The 17,815-nt window shown below is 42.2% G+C and overlaps 2 protein-coding genes across 7 annotated transcripts in view; one reads left to right on the top strand and one right to left on the bottom strand.

Moving 5' to 3' along the window:
• The window catches only part of ikbkb (inhibitor of nuclear factor kappa B kinase subunit beta), a 14,830-nt gene extending 8,235 nt beyond the window's left edge, over window positions 1-6,595 (bottom strand). The window contains exons 1-8 of one of the 3 annotated variants that reach the window (XM_061279099.1): window positions 6,480-6,570; window positions 6,387-6,416; window positions 5,595-5,732; window positions 4,444-4,538; window positions 2,633-2,753; window positions 1,924-1,993; window positions 1,102-1,190; window positions 65-154 (exon numbers count right to left, since the gene is read on the bottom strand). In XM_061279099.1, coding sequence (XP_061135083.1) covers window positions 65-154; window positions 1,102-1,190; window positions 1,924-1,993; window positions 2,633-2,753; window positions 4,444-4,538; window positions 5,595-5,699 — 570 coding nt within the window. In that variant the 5' untranslated portion in view covers window positions 5,700-5,732; window positions 6,387-6,416; window positions 6,480-6,570. Of the gene's footprint in view, window positions 1-64; window positions 155-1,101; window positions 1,191-1,923; window positions 1,994-2,632; window positions 2,754-4,443; window positions 4,539-5,594; window positions 5,733-6,386 lie in introns of all 3 variants that reach the window. The other 2 variants (XM_061279101.1, XM_061279098.1) reach the window with 2 other exon arrangements.
• A 1,204-nt stretch (window positions 6,596-7,799) lies between these two features.
• Window positions 7,800-17,815, top strand: plat (plasminogen activator, tissue). Of its 4 annotated transcripts, none has more exons than XM_061279120.1 (15): window positions 7,800-7,939; window positions 12,035-12,116; window positions 12,280-12,322; window positions 12,559-12,693; window positions 14,160-14,270; window positions 14,681-14,855; window positions 14,934-15,025; window positions 15,217-15,391; window positions 15,465-15,550; window positions 15,629-15,691; window positions 15,781-15,985; window positions 16,150-16,286; window positions 16,414-16,554; window positions 16,643-16,791; window positions 17,246-17,815. In XM_061279120.1, the coding sequence occupies exons 2-15, from the start codon at window positions 12,060-12,062 to the stop codon at window positions 17,411-17,413; spliced, it is 1,737 nt and encodes a 578-aa protein (XP_061135104.1). In that variant the 5' UTR covers window positions 7,800-7,939; window positions 12,035-12,059; the 3' UTR covers window positions 17,414-17,815. The 4 variants fall into 4 exon arrangements, with proteins under 4 accessions (XP_061135104.1, XP_061135101.1, XP_061135105.1 ...); XM_061279117.1 differs by having other exon boundaries at window positions 12,280-12,403; XM_061279121.1 differs by lacking the exon at window positions 7,800-7,939 and adding an exon at window positions 10,354-10,493.

Here is a 17,815-nt window from a genome sequence, read left to right as displayed (position 1 = left end):
TGGAGGAGGTCAGCAGCAGGCAGATGGTGACGCTAGTGCAATACGTACAATGTGTCTGACTGACCAAGTACTGCAGGGTTCCCACAAAGGAGGTGCAAAGGCTGCTCTGGTCCAGTTCCTTAGCGTAGCCGAGGTCAATGATCTTGTGGATTAACTTAAACAGAGAAAGGAGGGGGGCAGTTCTGAATAACTACTCAAACCACATTTTGTTTTGGTTTTCTCTTCCTGTCTGTTTCTCAAGTGCTTCAGCTGTATCCAATTTCCCTTTTAATATCCTGGCCGTGTATATTCCTCATGTCTGTGATCCTTTTCGTGGTCGTTCTTACTTTGCCTGGAATTGTTTGGCCTATCCAAGCTGCCTTGTCGTGATTGAGAATAGGAGGAGATTTGGATTTGTCAACTGCACGACAATCTAAATCTGTCGCCGCCGCCTTGGTGCCACAGTTTGGAATTCTTTCATATTGTTCCAGTTAGAGTGTAAGACATTTTGCATCTTGTTCGATTCATTCTATCGTAAATAATGTAAATAGAATACATTTGCTTGTAAAACTTGCACATTCTACACGCAATAAAGGCCAAGACTGTGAGGTCAACTGATACCGAGATGCAGATGGACGACATTGGGATTGTATTTTCCACACAAATTTAGGTCAAATTCCGAGTTGTAAACCATTTAAGCTTTTGAAAGATTCGGCTAACTCTCGGCTTGTTTGAAAATCTGTTCGTATCAATCGTCAAGCGACAGGTGGTGCTAAAAGTCGGAACGCTACCACGATTAAAAGTGGCATTAGGAAATGGATTCGAAATCATCGGTGTGACTGTGAAGTGACGTGAACGAAACCATCTTACCTAAAGGATTAGGACGTAACTGATAAAGTACTTTAAAGTGTTTGAACATCCACCAGATGGAGGATAAGCTCGTTATGTAACCTTAATAAAATTTTAAATAATAAGGTCCAGACCCGAAAAGTGCGAGGATCACTTGTAGGATTTGTTTTTCCGTCATAAAGTCAACTGAAAGTTTACAGTGGAAAGCTTTTCGTAAGCAGAATGTCAAGATGGGAACTTGGTTTGGTTTTGGCATCCATATTTGTCTCTCACCCGCTTCTCTCCCTGCTGCAGCACAATGTTTTCGGGTTTCAAATCTCGGTGGATGATCCGCTTCTTGTGGAGATAGGTCAGAGCCGAGGCTACGGGGAAGAGAAAAAGAAAAAGAAAATTCGCCGCCAACTTAGGAACCTCTGGAGAAACACATTTCCAAGAAGTGGACTTTGATCGGACCTGTTTTGCCTTCGCCCAAACTCACTTCCATGTGAGCAAAAGCATTTTCTAGCCATTCTCATTTCCACAACATGTGCCCACACCCAGAAAACAGGATGATGTTCGCTATACCAACCGGATTAATTCTAATTCCCCAAATACAACCAGAATACCGTGTGGCGAAAACAAGCATCCACTTGGCTTCAAGAATGTTTACCGGAAACACAAATTCCACGAAACGTGTGCGTCAGGGAATGAGTCTAGGGACATTCGAAAGAAACGCCCACCAACGTGTTAATTCTTCGGTATTTCTATCCTGACGTATGTGCGCGTTACGCTGGAAATGCACTGACGTATGTGCGCGTTACGGTGGAAATGAGCAACGCCATATGTGAGTTGTCAAAATCGTATCCGATGGAGAGAGAGAGAGAGAGAGAGAAGAGCCACATGTTACACGGAGCGCTCGTACGTTGCCAAAGCCGTGTGTGAGCGGTCGCCATGGTGACTAAACGCTGCGGTCCGGTGTCAGCGGTGACATCATGACACGGGCTAAAAGGTCCCTGGATATTGGAAAGGAATCATCCCGGCCAGCTCACTCGGTCGGACACATAATGAATGGAACAATAGTGCCGTTTTCACCAAAGTCGCCTCGGTGATACTCACAAATGTCGCACAGGAGAATCAAAACGGAGCCCTCGCGCATTCCGCAGCAGTTGTCCAAGAGGTTCAGATACTGCAAAGGGAAGAGAGGAACCGGCACGTCAAATGAATCTGTCCTCCTGGTGATTTAAAGCATGTCCTCATTTCAGAGAACTTTCCATCCCTTAAGTTACATTGCGTTGGTGCGCACAAAGCCAACCATGGACTCAAAGTTGTTGATTTTGGTTTTGTGCAGAAATCAAAAAAGGTTTTATGAGACATTTTTAACTATCATTGCTGGAGAGCTGACAAAAAAAAAAAAAAGGATGAGAGTGAACCGGCCTCCATCTTGCCTTGTGGTTCATGATGACGGCGATTTTGTTTTGTCCGCTTTTAATATTCGGCCAGACTTTTGGGTGCTTATTCACTGGTTTTATATTAAAAAAGAAAAACATGCACCGACACAAACAAATTCCTGAACTCGAATAAGTCCTTGAGGGGAAAAAGTGGCACGTATTGAGAAGATCTTTTCATCCTTGGAGTCCATAAGGTGCGTTTCCATTCAACTTTATAGTCATGTTCTCAAGTACTGCAAATGTTATAAATGGTCCAGCTCTCCCACTTTATTTGTAATAAATGAAGTGCAATTAGACAAATATGTGAGTTTGTTGACTAGGTGGACACCAAAGTTGCTTTATTTGAATTGATTTTATGATTTCATATTTTCTTTCACCTTTCTCAGATCTCCTCCTTGGCAATATTCCATGGCCAGCAGGGGCAGGTCGTTGGTAGTCACGAGTTTTTGCATCCCCTCTGGAACTTCCCTCGCCGCCACCACGTTGACATGATCCAACCTGAGTGCGTTTAAATCCTTTGGTGAGGGACAAGAACAATTTGTATCGGACTACAGAATCGGTGCATACCAAAGGAAATATCCAATTTAGCGATCCATCTCTAGTATTTAGCACGCATTTCATATGGGCCACGCTCGCCCCCAGGCTTGGAGACATGCAACGAGTCCCTTGTGAGTAATCGCTTGGCAACAATGGCGAAGGAAAACGCCCTTTGAACGGGAAGAACCTTTGAGCGGCACCGGTTTCGGGTGGGGCTGCTCTCTGACTCCAACAATACTGAACCCCCCCCCCAAAAAAACGAATGATGAGTGTGCAATGATGCAAAGTGATCACTGACTCACGGTGAAGTGAGTCTAGAAAGTTTCCTCGAGGTTGCAAGGAGGTTTGACCTTCTTTCCAAATCCTGTCACGAAGAAGCAATAATTGTTTGCTGACTAATCAATCAATCAACGGCAGTTTGTCTATTCCGCTGTAGTTGCCACCTCACTGGATATTTTGGTAACCTTAACTCCAGCCAGCACTAGGTCTGGTGCTATTTAATAAGGAAAACAACAAAAAAAAACAAGATAAGAAACTCCAGTTGATCCACTCCAGCCACAAGAGTTTGGAACATGTCATCAGAGCTCGACGCTGCATAATAAGACCAAGGCAGATGTTTGTCAAATGACCAAACACTTTTAACAAACCTGATAAAGACAGGATGCGTTCATAAAACATGACCTCATATGGAAAATACACTGTATTTGAAGACTCCCTGAAATAGCAGGCACCATAACCCATTAACATCTCACCGTTCTTACAGAAGACGTGCATGCAGACCATTGCGGTGTGATTATATAATAGCACACTCCGACAATATTTGTCACGGCGTGGGTCGAGAGGTCTGTGGTGTGGTTGTCTGAGAACAACACGCTTGTTAAATTGAAATGTTTTCATGGCCGCATTTGAACTCGCACACATGACTTCTTAAGTCTTGCAAAAGAAAAGAAAAAAAAAAAAAAAAGACACGCCCACAGCGCAGACCGTGATGACATTAAAGTGGAGCACAACGAGGAGGTGACACTTTATTGAGTCAGAAATAACCACCTTGAGTCCACAAAACTCTTATTATTAAATGTCCCGTGCCATTCTTGCTATTTCAGGATAGCGGGTTTGAGAAAACAGAGACGGGGGTGGAACGCTCAAATGTCAAACACGTGTCACGGAATGCGTTGCAGTGAGTCAAAACAAACTCAAGTATCTTATTTACGTTTTTTTTTTTTTTTTTTTACTCATACATAGCTCTGGGCAAAAAAAAAAACAACAAGAGACGTCAGAGTGGTAAAAATAAAGAAGGAAAATCCCTGAATTCATCACCAGAGTCTCAAGACAAGTTGGTTCAGCTCACTGGCTAAAACTAACAACACATACAGGCAATTTAACAAGATTCAAACCGTGAATATTAGGAATATTATTACGGCACCCAACTGTACAGTAGTTGTGAAACTCTTCTTTGTTTGTGTCAGCATGCCTGTATTCTACTGCCGCCCAGTGGTCAACACACGCACATCGGGCGGAGCATTCTTTATATTCGATTTAATTATGTTATTGCACAAGTTTCTATTAAGCGCATTATTGAGTGTTAATTAAAAACCAAGTCAAAAATTGTTGTTAGTCATATTTTTGTTTGTTTCTTTGGAGAGGAACTGACCTCTTCATGATTTGGATCTCCAGACACCATCTCTCTTTGTTTCGCTCACTCAGCTCCTGGCGGCACTGCTTGATTGCAATCTGCTCCTCTGTATCCTTCCAACCCAATAAAAACGTGGCATCATTAAAAGAGACAGTTGCAATAAATAAAAGACCAAACTGTTAAAAGCATTTGGAATGATGCATTATTAATAACAGAAGAAACGATTTGAAAGCTGATTTATTTTTTTCATACTATCAGATAAACGTGTATTATCGCCAGAGACGCAACAACTTTATAGTGTGAAGCGATGAGCACCACAAGTGACCATATCTCCATCCCTCTTTCTCATGACATCATCACGGTCAAACGGCTGCCCGTAACATGACCTGCCTCCTAATAATAACCCGCAGCATTGTCATCCATACGGGAAGAAGGAAGTTTAATCATCAGCCGTGCCCTCTTTGGGTACTCAATGTTCGACCTTTGTTGGTTTTATTTTTTTTAACTTCCTGAAGTGTAGTGGCACTAAGTGACCAGTCCTTGGAAATCAATGCTGGACATTCCCATGACGAACACAAGAGCTGCATCAAAATGTCTGCCTTTATTAATACTCAATTGATGGATAATGTCAAAGCTAGGATGTATCTGCCTATGTTCTGAAATGATCCACAATTAAAACATTATTATTCGTGATACATTTCCATTAAAACATGCAGCTTTTTATTTCCTGGTCTGAAGCATGTTACTCTCCGGTCTCCTTTGTAAATATTTACAATACAAAGCGTACAAAGAGTTTATTTAAAGTAAGAAATTCTCTTATCGTACAATATACACAACTGCAGGTGACTAATACAAACAAAGCAGAGTCATGACGAAAGGAAGTGGAAGAGAGGGCGGACTCACACTTCCATACACTACGTCCAATAATGCTCTCATTTTATGACGACGAGTGATGTCACTACACTGATTTCAACCGCACTGCAAACTGATAGAGGAAAGCTTATGTAGAAATGACCTCGCTCGAAATTACCGTTTTATGAAGCTTTTCAGCACCAACGTCAGCCTACCTCAACGTCATGATTTCGATTATACAGGTGTACCTAACCTTACGGCCGTGTATATTTTATAGGAACACAGATGTGTGATTGGAGATGACGAAGATGCTTAACCTTATTTTGCCATCTGGTGACATTCCCAAAGCCTCCCGTGCCCAGACGCTCCTTCATTTCCCAGGCTCCACAGCTCTGTGGCTGATGAAGAGGGACACGGTTCATGGCCTAGACCAGGGCTCCTTCAATCGGCCGCAACTGTGGGAAAAAAACAAAACATTTATACGGAGGCTGCTGTTAAAAGGCACCGTAGGTTAATGTGTAATCCTGCGACTGGTGATGCTATGGTGACAAATACATGATTTATTGTATGAGATTCCCATTGTCAAACTAGCTGAAAATATGTTATGTCAATAATGTCCAATTTTCAATGACAACATGTCTGCAAACCAGTGCTTCTCAAAATGGCTGCACATTAAACCAGACAGTATTACTCTTATGAAACTACAACGTATGGAATAACGAGCCACTTCACAAGTTGCCTTATGCGAGACAAAGTATTCATTTTACAAAATGTTTATCAACAATATCTGTCGATGTTATTTTGTGTTTTATGGAGGTGAATACGTGAACCAAAAAATGCACAATACATATTAGGAGAGTGCAAGGAATGAAAGTGGCGCTGAACAGTAAGTGAGCAACAGGTAAGAAATGACAAAATGCATAAGAATGAACATTATAGGCACTTTCTATCACTTTATACGGCGATTAGGACAATATACCAGCATGTGAATTGTTTTTTAAAATAAAATAAAATAAAGCGACGTGCATGTGTTGTTACTGACGTTGTATCACTAAACGTTTCCAGCGAGCGCACACTCAAAGTTATGGACGATGGGACACGATGCCTACCTGTTGCCTGATAAATCTGCGCCTCGAAGACTTTTCAAACGTGTAAAATTAATATATATATATATATATACACGGTGTTTTAGTTTAACTTACGGCATTGAAAAATCTCCACCAAAGTTTGACTTCCTGATTGGGAGAGTTCCTGTAAACCTGCAGACTCCGCCCACACGGGGGCAGTCACGTGAGCTGTCCTCTTACTCATGTCACTGCTGAATAATAATAAATCGTGTCAAACTTATTTTTTATCATCATACATATGGTTTTCATCAGAGGGTTGTCATGACTGAAAAAAATATATATAAATGTAAAGTCACCCGGTAAGTTAATTATATACACACAGCAATAATTGATTGTTAATATATGTAATATGTTAGTATGAATAATTGACATACTTACATGAGTCAATTGGCGAGTTGTCCTTCTACATAAGAACTTCATGAAACCACAAAAATGAAGAGAGTACACAACTACACAACCACCACACCCTCTATTGCGACACAGTTTCGTAGCCTGCAGAGAATGAACTGTAATATTTCATGTTAAACAAATTAAGTCCAAAAGATAAGCTTGCTATCTATTTTGGCACCTGCATACATTCCATTTGGCAACATAGACAAAATGTCATCTTTGTCTATATGCTAATTTAACACAGATGGAAACAAACCATCACATTTATTTTATGTGGGCATTTTAAATAGTTAACTAAGAGTAAACAAAGAACATGTATTAGCACAGCACGTTTTTCTGCTCAGATTGTGGTTGTGACAAATGACTCCTGGTGCCAAGCGGTTCATCAGACTGGCATAGAATCAAGAAGAACAACAAGCTTAGCAAAACTCCAGAGGCCACCGACAGATGGAAAATGAATCATAATATTGTTAAACATTTTAGAATAAGAAAGATAGTGATCCTCTCCATATTATGAAAACGATGTAACAATCCATTAAATCGACATTTTATCGACAGTTTTAGTAGTTCCTTCAGTGATTCAAAATTCTAAAGAATCATTTCTACCAGAAAGTGAATTTTAGTTTTTGAGGAAGCAAAAGAAATGAGCAAACTTTTCTTTCATGACATCATCACCATCACCTCATACTTTAATGATGTACGATGCGTTGACTGACTGTTTTCAAACTGAAGGGAAATGATGGTGAAACAGCTTAGTCATTATATGATACCGATGTCGCTTAAATCTCTAGAGATAAAACAAAATGTGTTTTTCTGAACGGCTTTGCACGTTCATATGTGATTTGTGACGTCAATTTTAAGGAAGGGGGAGGTATGGAAAAGCAAAAAAAATGGTAGGCGACATGTTTGTATGTAAGCTCCGCCCCTCCTCCCAGCTCAGCATCAGAGCAGCAGTCCCCCCCCCTGAGGTCACAGCACACACCCTTTCTCCTCCCCATCAATGGTCTCCACTCCTCTCTTCCTTCCCTCGCTCTCTCTCCTCCCCACTTAAAAAGTGAGAACAACCGGCGGAGCAGCTCACTCGCAGCGAGGCAACCGTTTGACATCTCACCAGCAACATCCTCCTCCTCATCTCTTATTTGGTGGTAAGTGCTTCTTTATCTTTTATTTGAACATGCACAATCCGATTTGAATGTGGTCTCATCATCATTTTTGGAAGACTTGTTTCATGATAGTTTTTGGCTAATCATGTTGATTTAAAATGATGCATGGATACAGAAACATCTATGCATAGACAGAATGTAGCGTATATCAACTTTAGAGCGTGACATTAATCTCGCTATGCTTTTCTTGCATTCATTTCTAATCTGCACCACTAGCTTTATATTAAAAACAGAAAATCGCTTTTGCGTCCTCATCTTTTGGACAAAACATTTCTTTCTTTCTATCTAGCTATCTATTTCAATAATGGTGAGGAAAAAGACCAACTTCATAGACCAACTGGCATTTAATCAGGGGTGTGTAAACTTTTTTGGGGGGGGCTAAATCCATGATATCCGAGCTAAATGCCGCTGCAGCCTGGCAATGAGTCCGATTTGAGCCTCCTGCATTCTTCGTTATTCTCCCCGCTTTGCAAACATCACACTGATACTTTGCTGAAACTCCGCATCACTGCACACTGACATTGACAAAGTAATCTGCATTCCAGGCACGATGGTCACTTGAGCTAACCATGTCAGTGAGTCACTAAGTCAGCGGGTTAAAACGGGAGTTAGGAGCTATCAGGACAAAAAATGAAACCTCAGAATTCGGAGATTGTCTACGCTTTTATCAGAAGCTATCAATGTCTCCATCTGTCTCCAATGCAGTCCTGGAAGACGAGATGAGTCAGGGCGACTCATTGGTTTAATGCTGACCTCTGGGGATTTTTATTACTTCTCATTTGCACTTGAACCCTTTCTCTCTTCTGGCTCCCTTTCATCTCCTTCCATGTAGATGTCTCATCGTAACTTCTTGTTCTCTTTGTGAACATTCACATTTTAAAGGCCTGTCGGGGGGGTCAGAGTGGAGGAGGGGGTGAAGGCAACAATGCCGCTTTATAATCTGTGGGACTTTTACAGAGCTGGTGCGGCCCTCCCCACCCCTGAGTGACTGTGAAGAATGAATAATGCCTGCTAAGTAGCTTTCTGACATACTGCAGCATATTGCAGCACTGTGCAAAAGCACAATGGTCTCTTTGAAGCTTCAGGTCCAACCGGCTCAAAAAAACATGTTATGATCTGCTGGACAAGAGCAAGTGAGGAGAATAGGCCATAATGCAGCACAATACATTGGTATTTCCTGTGCCAGTTCCTCTTTGCTCTATAGGTCAGGGGTCACCAAGTCCAGTCCTCGAAGCCCCCCCTTATCCAGCGTGTTTTCGATGCATCCCACATGAAATCATCAGAATCGTGATCAGAATTAGAATCGTTTCGCACGGAAATGCAAGTACGTTCCGTGTACTTTCTCACCGTTTCACATTTTTTTCTCCTTACTAGAAGGCAAGAATGTCTCACCTCCATCATCGTTGCATTCGCTCGCCAAGGTGCACTCACGGCAACGAGTCCATGCAAGTAGAAATGCAGTAGAGCAAATTTTATTCGTCACGGTGAGCCCAAGGAATTAATAAATGATGAAATTGGATTTTCACAATGGCAAGCGATGGGCCAGGAATGCCCAGCTAGGTTGGCTCCTCCCCAATTTGAGCTACCTGGTGCTCACGCCCTCCAAAATGGAGGTCAAATGATGCTTCTTATGAATACAGCTGTGCATGTCTTTGTCTTTGCCACTGCACGTGTTTGCCCTACAAACGGGGCAATGTTGTGACTCAGTGTCTGGCTTTGGATCCTCTGTTGATGTTTTCACTTATTCCACTCAGATTTGACCCACTAAAAAAAAACCACGTGATCCTCAAACCGCATTCACGATGATCAATGCCCAAACATGTAGGGATGTGAAAAATGGTAGGGAAAATAGTACCCATTTTACGGCCGAACTGGTTTTAAGAATTCTTGATTTTTCACGATTTAGATACATGCACTTTTTTTTTTTAAATCATTCAATTTTATTCATATGTTGTGCTTCATGTAAATTGGTTATGTAGTAGCTGAAGTGATAAAAAAAAAAAAACAACGTAATTTTCGGACTATAAGTCGCGGGTTTTTTTCATAGTTTGGGTGGGGGGGCGACTTATACTCAGGAGCGACTTATATACATATATATGTTTTTTTTTCACTTTTTGGGGCATTTTATGGCTGGTGCGACTTATACTCCGGTGCGACTTATAGTCCGAAAATTACGGTATTTCCTTTGAGCTTGGGAAGTAATATAATTGCATTTTGAGGCTGAGCCTAACAGGGCCTCCAAACAGGGTGGAAGGGAGGCACATATGTTCATGTCTGATGCGGGCGTGTTTGCGTGTTGCACGGCTTGATATGTGTTTCCCCGCCAGTATTTGAGCAGGAAACACATGTTTTCAACTGACAGGGGTGAGGGTAGGGGGTGGGCGGGGGGACAGCTGCACAAAAGCAAAACAAAAAGGAAACTATAGCCTGTTGACACGTGAGCCCCGTGAGGTTCAGTTTGGGGTTTTTGAAGCACTCGGAACGTTCATTAGCTTTGTTTTACACCAGAACTGCAAAGTGCCCCATCTTTTAAACGGTGCGTGTGCAATTTTTTATTTATTTAATAAACAATAGATTTTATTAGGCTTGTAATGATCTGCCTTTATATTCGATGTGTGTGTACTCACCACTCGGGGGAGAGATGAAAACACAGTTCTGCTTTCTGTGTGCCCAGTCAAGCAGAGAGAGTGAAGCGGCAGAGAGCAGAGAATGAAAACTTTCCCAAGATTAGAGGATCAGACAGTATGTTTGGTTACAATAAAAACTTGCGGGGGTGTTGGAAGTACATTTTTCTTGCAATGTATCCATAACAAGGTATAAGGTAGAACAAGTTCAAGAAACATTTGGACCACCGGAACTGTTGAGTAAATTTAGTTACTGGCTGAGTCACTGATAGCAGATAGACTGGCCCATATTAAAAATAAAATGAATCAAACGTAGCCCTTTAAAACAATACGTACAGCATGTCATCCAAGTACTGTAATTTTCGGACTATAAGTCGCACCAGCCATAAAATGCCCAAAAAAGTGAAAAAAAACCATATATATGTATATAAGTCGCTCCTGAGTATAAGTCGCCCCCCCCCCCCCCAAACTATGAAAAAAAACACAACTTATAGTCCGAAAATTACGGTATTTTTACGCCACTACGCAAATGATCGTTTATGCTACTTTACAGGCTACTTGAATTTATTTCCTAAAGCTCAACAAACGATGCCAACCATATGACTCATAGTTACTCAACATACATTTGAGATTTACCAGCTGCCGTCCTCTGCACGGCATCATGTGAAACACTATAAAGGGAGGAAGGCAAAAGGAAATGGACACAGCGGATATCGTTTCCGCAAGCAATAAAAAGGCAAATAAGGCTTGACATTTTCTTCCTCCAGCTTTCCTCTTCTGCTTCCTTCTCATTTCCTCTGCATGTTTCACTCTTGTTATATATATATATTGAAAAAGGAAGTTTGCAGAATCGCCCAAGCACATCATCCAACTGTCCTGTCCAGTGTGTTATGACTTCCCATGTGAGTCAAAGAGTCAGGTTGGCGCTTCCTCTCACACCTTTCCCACCCTTTCCTCCCAGCGGCCTCCCATGCAAGAAATGAAACAAAGGAATTTGAACCACAACTGTGCAATTATTTTTCCTGCAATTGTTGACTCACAATTAACACCACCCAATTCATTCAACAAGGACACTGGCTATATTTATTAGTCAGCTTCCTGGTTTATTTGGTTGTATTGCATGTTTATATTTAGTGTCCACGTGTATAAGGGCATTTGATAACCCTTACTTGGATTTAATTATTTGGTGGTAACAAGGTAGAAAAAACAATTTATGGCAATCATCTCATTAGATTTTTTTTTTTTTTGTTATTCTGTTAACATTCCCCCCAAATAAATGATGAGAGGAAGAAATACAAACTTAACACAGGATGACCTGGTTTGAGAATGACGACCTCTTGATTTGCTAACTTTTTACATTTGATCAACTTTTCAGTTTCAGGACAATATTCATCTGTAGATCCGTTTGTGAATCTAAAATCTTAACTGTCTAATGATTTTTTTTTGCTTGCAGAGAACTCAAAAGACCTCCCGAAACCATGTCCAGAATATTATTATTGGTCCTTACCGCTCTCTTCTGCTACCTAGCGGACAGTGTAAGTACCACACTTTTTAGTGTCCATCCATCCATAAAATAGCATCGTACATAACTGCTGAATTGTTTTTACTTTGTCAGAAAAAGCTTATTTAGCTGAATGAATTTTACAGAACGAAAAGTGCAGAAAACTTAGTTTTTGTTTTTTGTTGTTTTTTTAACAGGCGGAGCTCCTCCGCTCCAAGAGAGGAACTCGTTTTTACCGAGGTGAGCCTGAACGGAAGACATCCAGGCGGGCACTTTTCATTGTTCATTTCCAGAAGCCTTCACCTTCCTTTGACACCTCCCGTGAGCCCAGCCCATTCTTTTTCTTTTTTGCTTTTCCTCATAATAACATCACCTCAGTTTCTTTTATTCTTCTCTGTTTGTCCATGTAACAAACCAGATTTGCACTCCTCCAATCTGAATGGCTCGTTGTGTGTGTGTCTGTTGTGTCTTCTCAGCACGTTGTGTGGATAGTACGTCATCAGCCGTGCATAATTTTGGGGACACTTGGCTGCGATGGAGGGGACAGCGTGTGGAGTATTGCCGTTGTGCTTTAAGAGGACGAGAATTTTGTCACGTGGTTCCCGTCATCAGTGAGTGCGAGCAATTTGCTTTTTGACCAGTACAATCACTTGAAACAAAAATCCATAGAATTCTTTTGTTAATTGCAACATTATTCTCAAGCGCTGATTAGTTACCGTATTCTCCGGACTATAAGGCGCACCTAAAAACCTAAAAATTTTCTGAAAAGCCGACAGTGCGCCTTATAGTCCAGTGCGCCTCATATATGGACCAAATTCCTAAATTTAAACTGGCCCGAAGCATTGTGTCATGAAATCAATCATAAGTGGCCTGCTGAAGACTATGATTCATGAATCAAAAAGACTATGGATCATTATTTTGTGATTATAAAGTAATTTGTTGCGTCTGAAGTTGAAATAAAAAAGATGAAATGGAGAATGATTTGATTTGGATTCAAAATCTGACATGATGCATTAAGGGTGCGCCTTATAGTTCAGTGCGCCTTATATAAGGACAGAGTTTTAAAATGGGCCATTCATTGAAGGTGCGCCTTATATTCCGGTGCGCCTGATAGTCCGGAAAATACGGTAATTCGTTTTTTTGTGGTGGAAATATACTAATAACAGCACAATGCAAGGACAACTCACATAAAGCTGAATAATATAATTAAATCATTAATATTAATCACATAATTAAAGCATTGGTGTCAAACTCAAGGCCCGGGGGCTGGATACAGCCCGCCATATCATTTTATGTGGCAAATTGGGCATCAAATTTGTGTGTCATTACTAGAATTGCAAATTGTCTTCTTTTTTAAAAAATATTTGACCAGTTTTTACTCGCCTGATTTGAAAACGAGTTTATTTTGTAGCTTTTACTGTATATAATATGAGGTGCTCGTACATTTATTTGGGTTGACAGTCATAATGGTCATGGGAAAAAAGCTATGACTACAATGCGGCCCGCGAAAAAAAATTAGTTTGACACCCCGGAATTAAAGAAATTGCATTTTTGGCCAAATAGCCGACCGGTGATCCTTCCATTCTGTTTGCTAACGCTGTCTTGAGTTGTCGTCACTGCTAACTTGCTGTAACCAATTAACAATGGTATTTTTCTATTTGGTCTGCCGCAGTCATCTTTCTGTAGGCGTAGTTTAGTCTGACATTGCTTTTCAAACTCCACTGACGAATTCAGTGACTTATGGACGCTTCTGCCTCAGACTATTTCTAACCACACTACAGTCGGCCAACTTGTGAGCTCAGGCTGCGCTCAGGCTGCAGGCTTTCGAGCCCACGGCTGGCTGCTATTATACGCCAGTTAGATCTCTTGTCATAATAAATAGAGAAGCTGGCTGGCAGTTGCATAAAACCGTTTTTCTCTGCCTTTTTTGTTTTGCCACGATGGCCCGAGTGTCAAATTATTGCAAGCCGCTGTAACATTAAATAAAGGGAAATAAAAGACGGACAATGATCGTACCCCATTCTGACGATTTTCCGATACACTTGCTTTACTCGCTTTTGTTTTCTGCCCCTTCCAGACTGCTACACGTCTCATTGCTACAACGGGGGGACATGCAAGGAGGCCGTGTATTCTTCGGACTATATTTGCCAGTGCCCCGCAGGTTTCAGTGGATCCCAGTGTGAGATCAGTAAGTAGGGCTGTCCCTTATGATGAAGTTCTAAGAATAAACGTTATATATTGAGAAACGAAAAGTCCATAAACCATACAAGAGTTTTAATAGACGCTTTTAATTTCTGGGGGAATTCTTTGTGAGACACTTAGCCACCGCACCCTCTCATAGGAATAATTACGCATCCATCCATCAGTAGAAGCAGACAGCCAGCGATGGCCTTAATGAAAGCCAGACTCAAGAAATAGGATTGTCTTTCACTCATTAATGACAAGTCATGTCAAAACGATAACATCGAAATGGTGTGAAGAAGTGTTCCGCAACGGGAAATAGGCGTCGACTGCTCAGAATAAGTCGTTAAAAAGACATCAGTGCCAAGAATAATCAAGGGCGTGCGTGTATCTAATCAGTGAACTGTTTGTTTCCAGACACCAAAGAGAAGTGCGTAGTGGGGAGCGGGGACGCCTATCGCGGAACGTGGAGTATCAGCAAGTCGGGAGCAGAGTGCATCAACTGGAACGCCACCGCGCTCAGGGGAAAGAAGTTCACCGCCAGGAAAGTGGACGCCGGCAGCCTGGGATTGGGCAACCACAACTTCTGCAGGTTTGGCCACCAGTCGCATGAAAACACACATTCAAGCGAATTATTTCATAACTCACCGATGGTTTTCTTTCCTCTCAGGAACCCCGACCATGACGGCGCTCCTTGGTGCTACACCTACAAAGGCACTCAAATCATCTGGGAGTTTTGTTCCTTGCCCAAGTGTTCAGAAGGTAACCTTTATTATAAAAATATAATATAATATAATATAATATAATATAATATAATATAATATAATATAATATAATATAATATAATATAATATAATATAATATAATATAATATAATATAATATAATATAATATAATATAATATAATATAATATAATGCTTGTCACCGTGTTCCCCTATTTGATTTGCTTCAGATAAATACGACGAATGCATTCGAGGGATCGGTCTGACGTACAGGGGCACCGAGTCGGTCACTAAAAGCGGCGCCCGCTGTCTCCCATGGGACTCTCCGGCCGTCGCGCACAAGTTCAACAACGCTTGGCAGTCCGACGCCCTCCAAGTGGGCCTGGGCAGCCACAGCTACTGCAGGTATCAAAACAGCGTGTTTAAATCATTTGAGATGGTTTTTCAACTCTGAAATGCTTCTGCTTTGATCCAACAGGAATCCTGATGGTGATGAAGGCCCGTGGTGTCATGTATACAAGAACACGCGGCTGACTTGGGAGCTCTGCCATGTGCCTAAATGCAGTGAGTTGTTTCTTTTCTTTTATTTTCCCCAAATGCCATTTTACCCCCCCCCCTAAAAAAGCCTCCTCATTTTTTCAGCGGATCGTCTATCCACCATCACACCACTGGGCCCTCGAGCTCCCGTAACTACCAACAACCAAGGTATGACGTCATGATGACCTCATCGACCAGCAGTCAGTTCGCTAGTGCCGTTTGAAGCAACGTCTCACATTGCTTCCGTCCGTCCTCAGGGATATGCGGCCAGCGTTCGGATAGCACCCTGAACCAGCCTACCTTCCGCATGTTCGGAGGTCGCCAGAGCGATATTTCGGAACAGCCCTGGCAGGCCGTCATTAACGTTTACCAGGCTCGTCTGCGGAAACATTTCCACCGCTGCGGGGGGATTCTCATCGACTCCTGTTGGATCCTGACTGCTGCGCACTGCTTCGAGCCCACGTAAGAATCTGCAAAGTACTTGAGCAGCTAAATATGTTTTATTCGAATCAAACGTTGTTGACACTTTTCTCGACCACGGCTAACGGTAGCCTGCCCAACATAAACCCGGTGACTGAAGACGTCCCGTCACACCAAGAAGGTCACGTGTGTTCTCATTTGTTCAGGGATAAACCCTCAAAGTTGGAGGTCATTCTGGGCAGGACGTTCCGCAAAGAGAATTCCAGCAGTGAGCAGATTTTCAAAGTGGAAAAGTACTGGATCCATGAGAAATTCGACAACGACTCGTTTGACAATGACATAGGTGAGCATTAGCGAGAGGCTAACATTAGCCACCGCTGCTACAGCACGTCGATAGTGTGACTGACGTCTTTGGAAGAAAAACGAAAAGCCTCATTTTCCTCCTTTCTTGCATCCAATATTGTCTCCAGCTCTGCTTAAGCTCAAGTCAGACATTGGCGTGTGCGCTGTCAACTCTCCGGAGGTTCTCCCCGCGTGTCTTCCTGAACCTGGCCTGGTATTACCTGACTGGACCGAGTGCGAGATCTCAGGCTACGGGAAAGACTCCGAGTGTACGCAAGCTGACCTCCGACATTGGCTTCGCATCGGCACTTTTCTCACCTCGGAGGTGATGTTCACCTTGCTCTTTCTCCTCCTTAGTTTCCGCCCATTACTCGGAGCGTGTCAAGAGAGGTTTTGTTCGCCTGTGGCCCAGAGAGCGTTGTGTCCCAGCTGTGCTATCTGGACGTAAGGTTACGGCTAACATGCTGTGTGCGGGCGACACAAGAGGTCTGGATGATGCCTGCAAGGTGAGGCTCCATAACTGACTAATCGACACGTCATCGAGTACACGAGCAAATTGTAATGACGGGGTTATGGTTTCATGAGATGTCCTCATTATGAGGAAAAAATTGGAAAAAAAATAATTGAATATTAAACGCAAATGTATTCAAAAGTTAAAAACAAATGAACTATATTTGAGTAGAAAATTCAACTTTAAGCCAAAGCAAAATAATAACCCAGCTTGAGCGTCTAATTCAGTGATTCTACCACTAGAGGGAGCCCACATAGCTGCGGCAAATCCAAAACAACACTGTCAACTCAATACAGGCTTCAAAATACTCATCCCTATTTCATTAATTTTCTAAATATGATAAACTATGTTTTTGGGGGGGAATTTAACTGGCCATCTTTTACTAGCGATATCAAAAAGTTGGTTTATTCAAATTGTCCAGCCTAACAATCTTTCAAACGCCTTTCCAGGGAGACTCTGGCGGTCCTCTCGTCTGCCGCTCCAACGACAAAATGACCCTGATGGGCGTCATCAGCTGGGGTGACGGGTGCGGCCAGAGGGACAAGCCTGGCGTCTACACCCGCGTCACCCGTTACATCGACTGGATTCACGGCAAAATGACGGCCAACCCCATCTGAGCACCGAGATGCACCACGCGTTCGCTCGACTATGCGTGTTGTATCCAAATCCAAATGGTGGACGTTTGAGACCAGAGGGTTGAAGGGACCAAAGAGGAACTTCTGTCACGGGCTCTTAACACTCACAGTTGCTCCATGTTCTTCACTTCCTGCGCTTGAGGGTCCAGCGCGTCTCTCCTTGAGGTCATCAAAGTTTGTTTACATGCACGGATGGTTTCGATTGTTTTTGTCAAGTCAACTCTGTGGAGCTGTATGAAGTTACTCTGTGCACTTGCAATGGCAAAGGACTCGGACTTGTGCGGGACATACAGTCCCAAAAAAATCTGCTGGTTCAGATTCTGATCAATTTTCATTTTTTTTTTATTTGGGGTATATGCAACATGGATTTTTTTTTTTTTTTTT

This window comes from Syngnathus typhle, linkage group LG5, assembly GCF_033458585.1.
Source record: "Syngnathus typhle isolate RoL2023-S1 ecotype Sweden linkage group LG5, RoL_Styp_1.0, whole genome shotgun sequence".
Lineage (NCBI taxonomy): Eukaryota > Metazoa > Chordata > Actinopteri > Syngnathiformes > Syngnathidae > Syngnathus > Syngnathus typhle.
Note: the sequence above shows the minus strand (reverse complement) of the source record. Positions and strands in the feature narration are given on the sequence as shown.

What these genes read in the sequence shown, in the direction of transcription:
- plat (XM_061279117.1), top strand. Translation starts at nt 12,060, where the DNA reads ATGTCCAGAATATTATTATTGGTCCTTACCGCTCTCTTCTGCTACCTA. An exon ending in GGCAACCACAACTTCTGCAG is followed by an intron (nt 14,856 to 14,933) that starts GTTTGGCCACCA and finishes CTTTCCTCTCAG; the next exon opens with GAACCCCGACCATGACGGCG. An exon ending in GGCAGCCACAGCTACTGCAG is followed by an intron (nt 15,392 to 15,464) that starts GTATCAAAACAG and finishes TTGATCCAACAG; the next exon opens with GAATCCTGATGGTGATGAAG.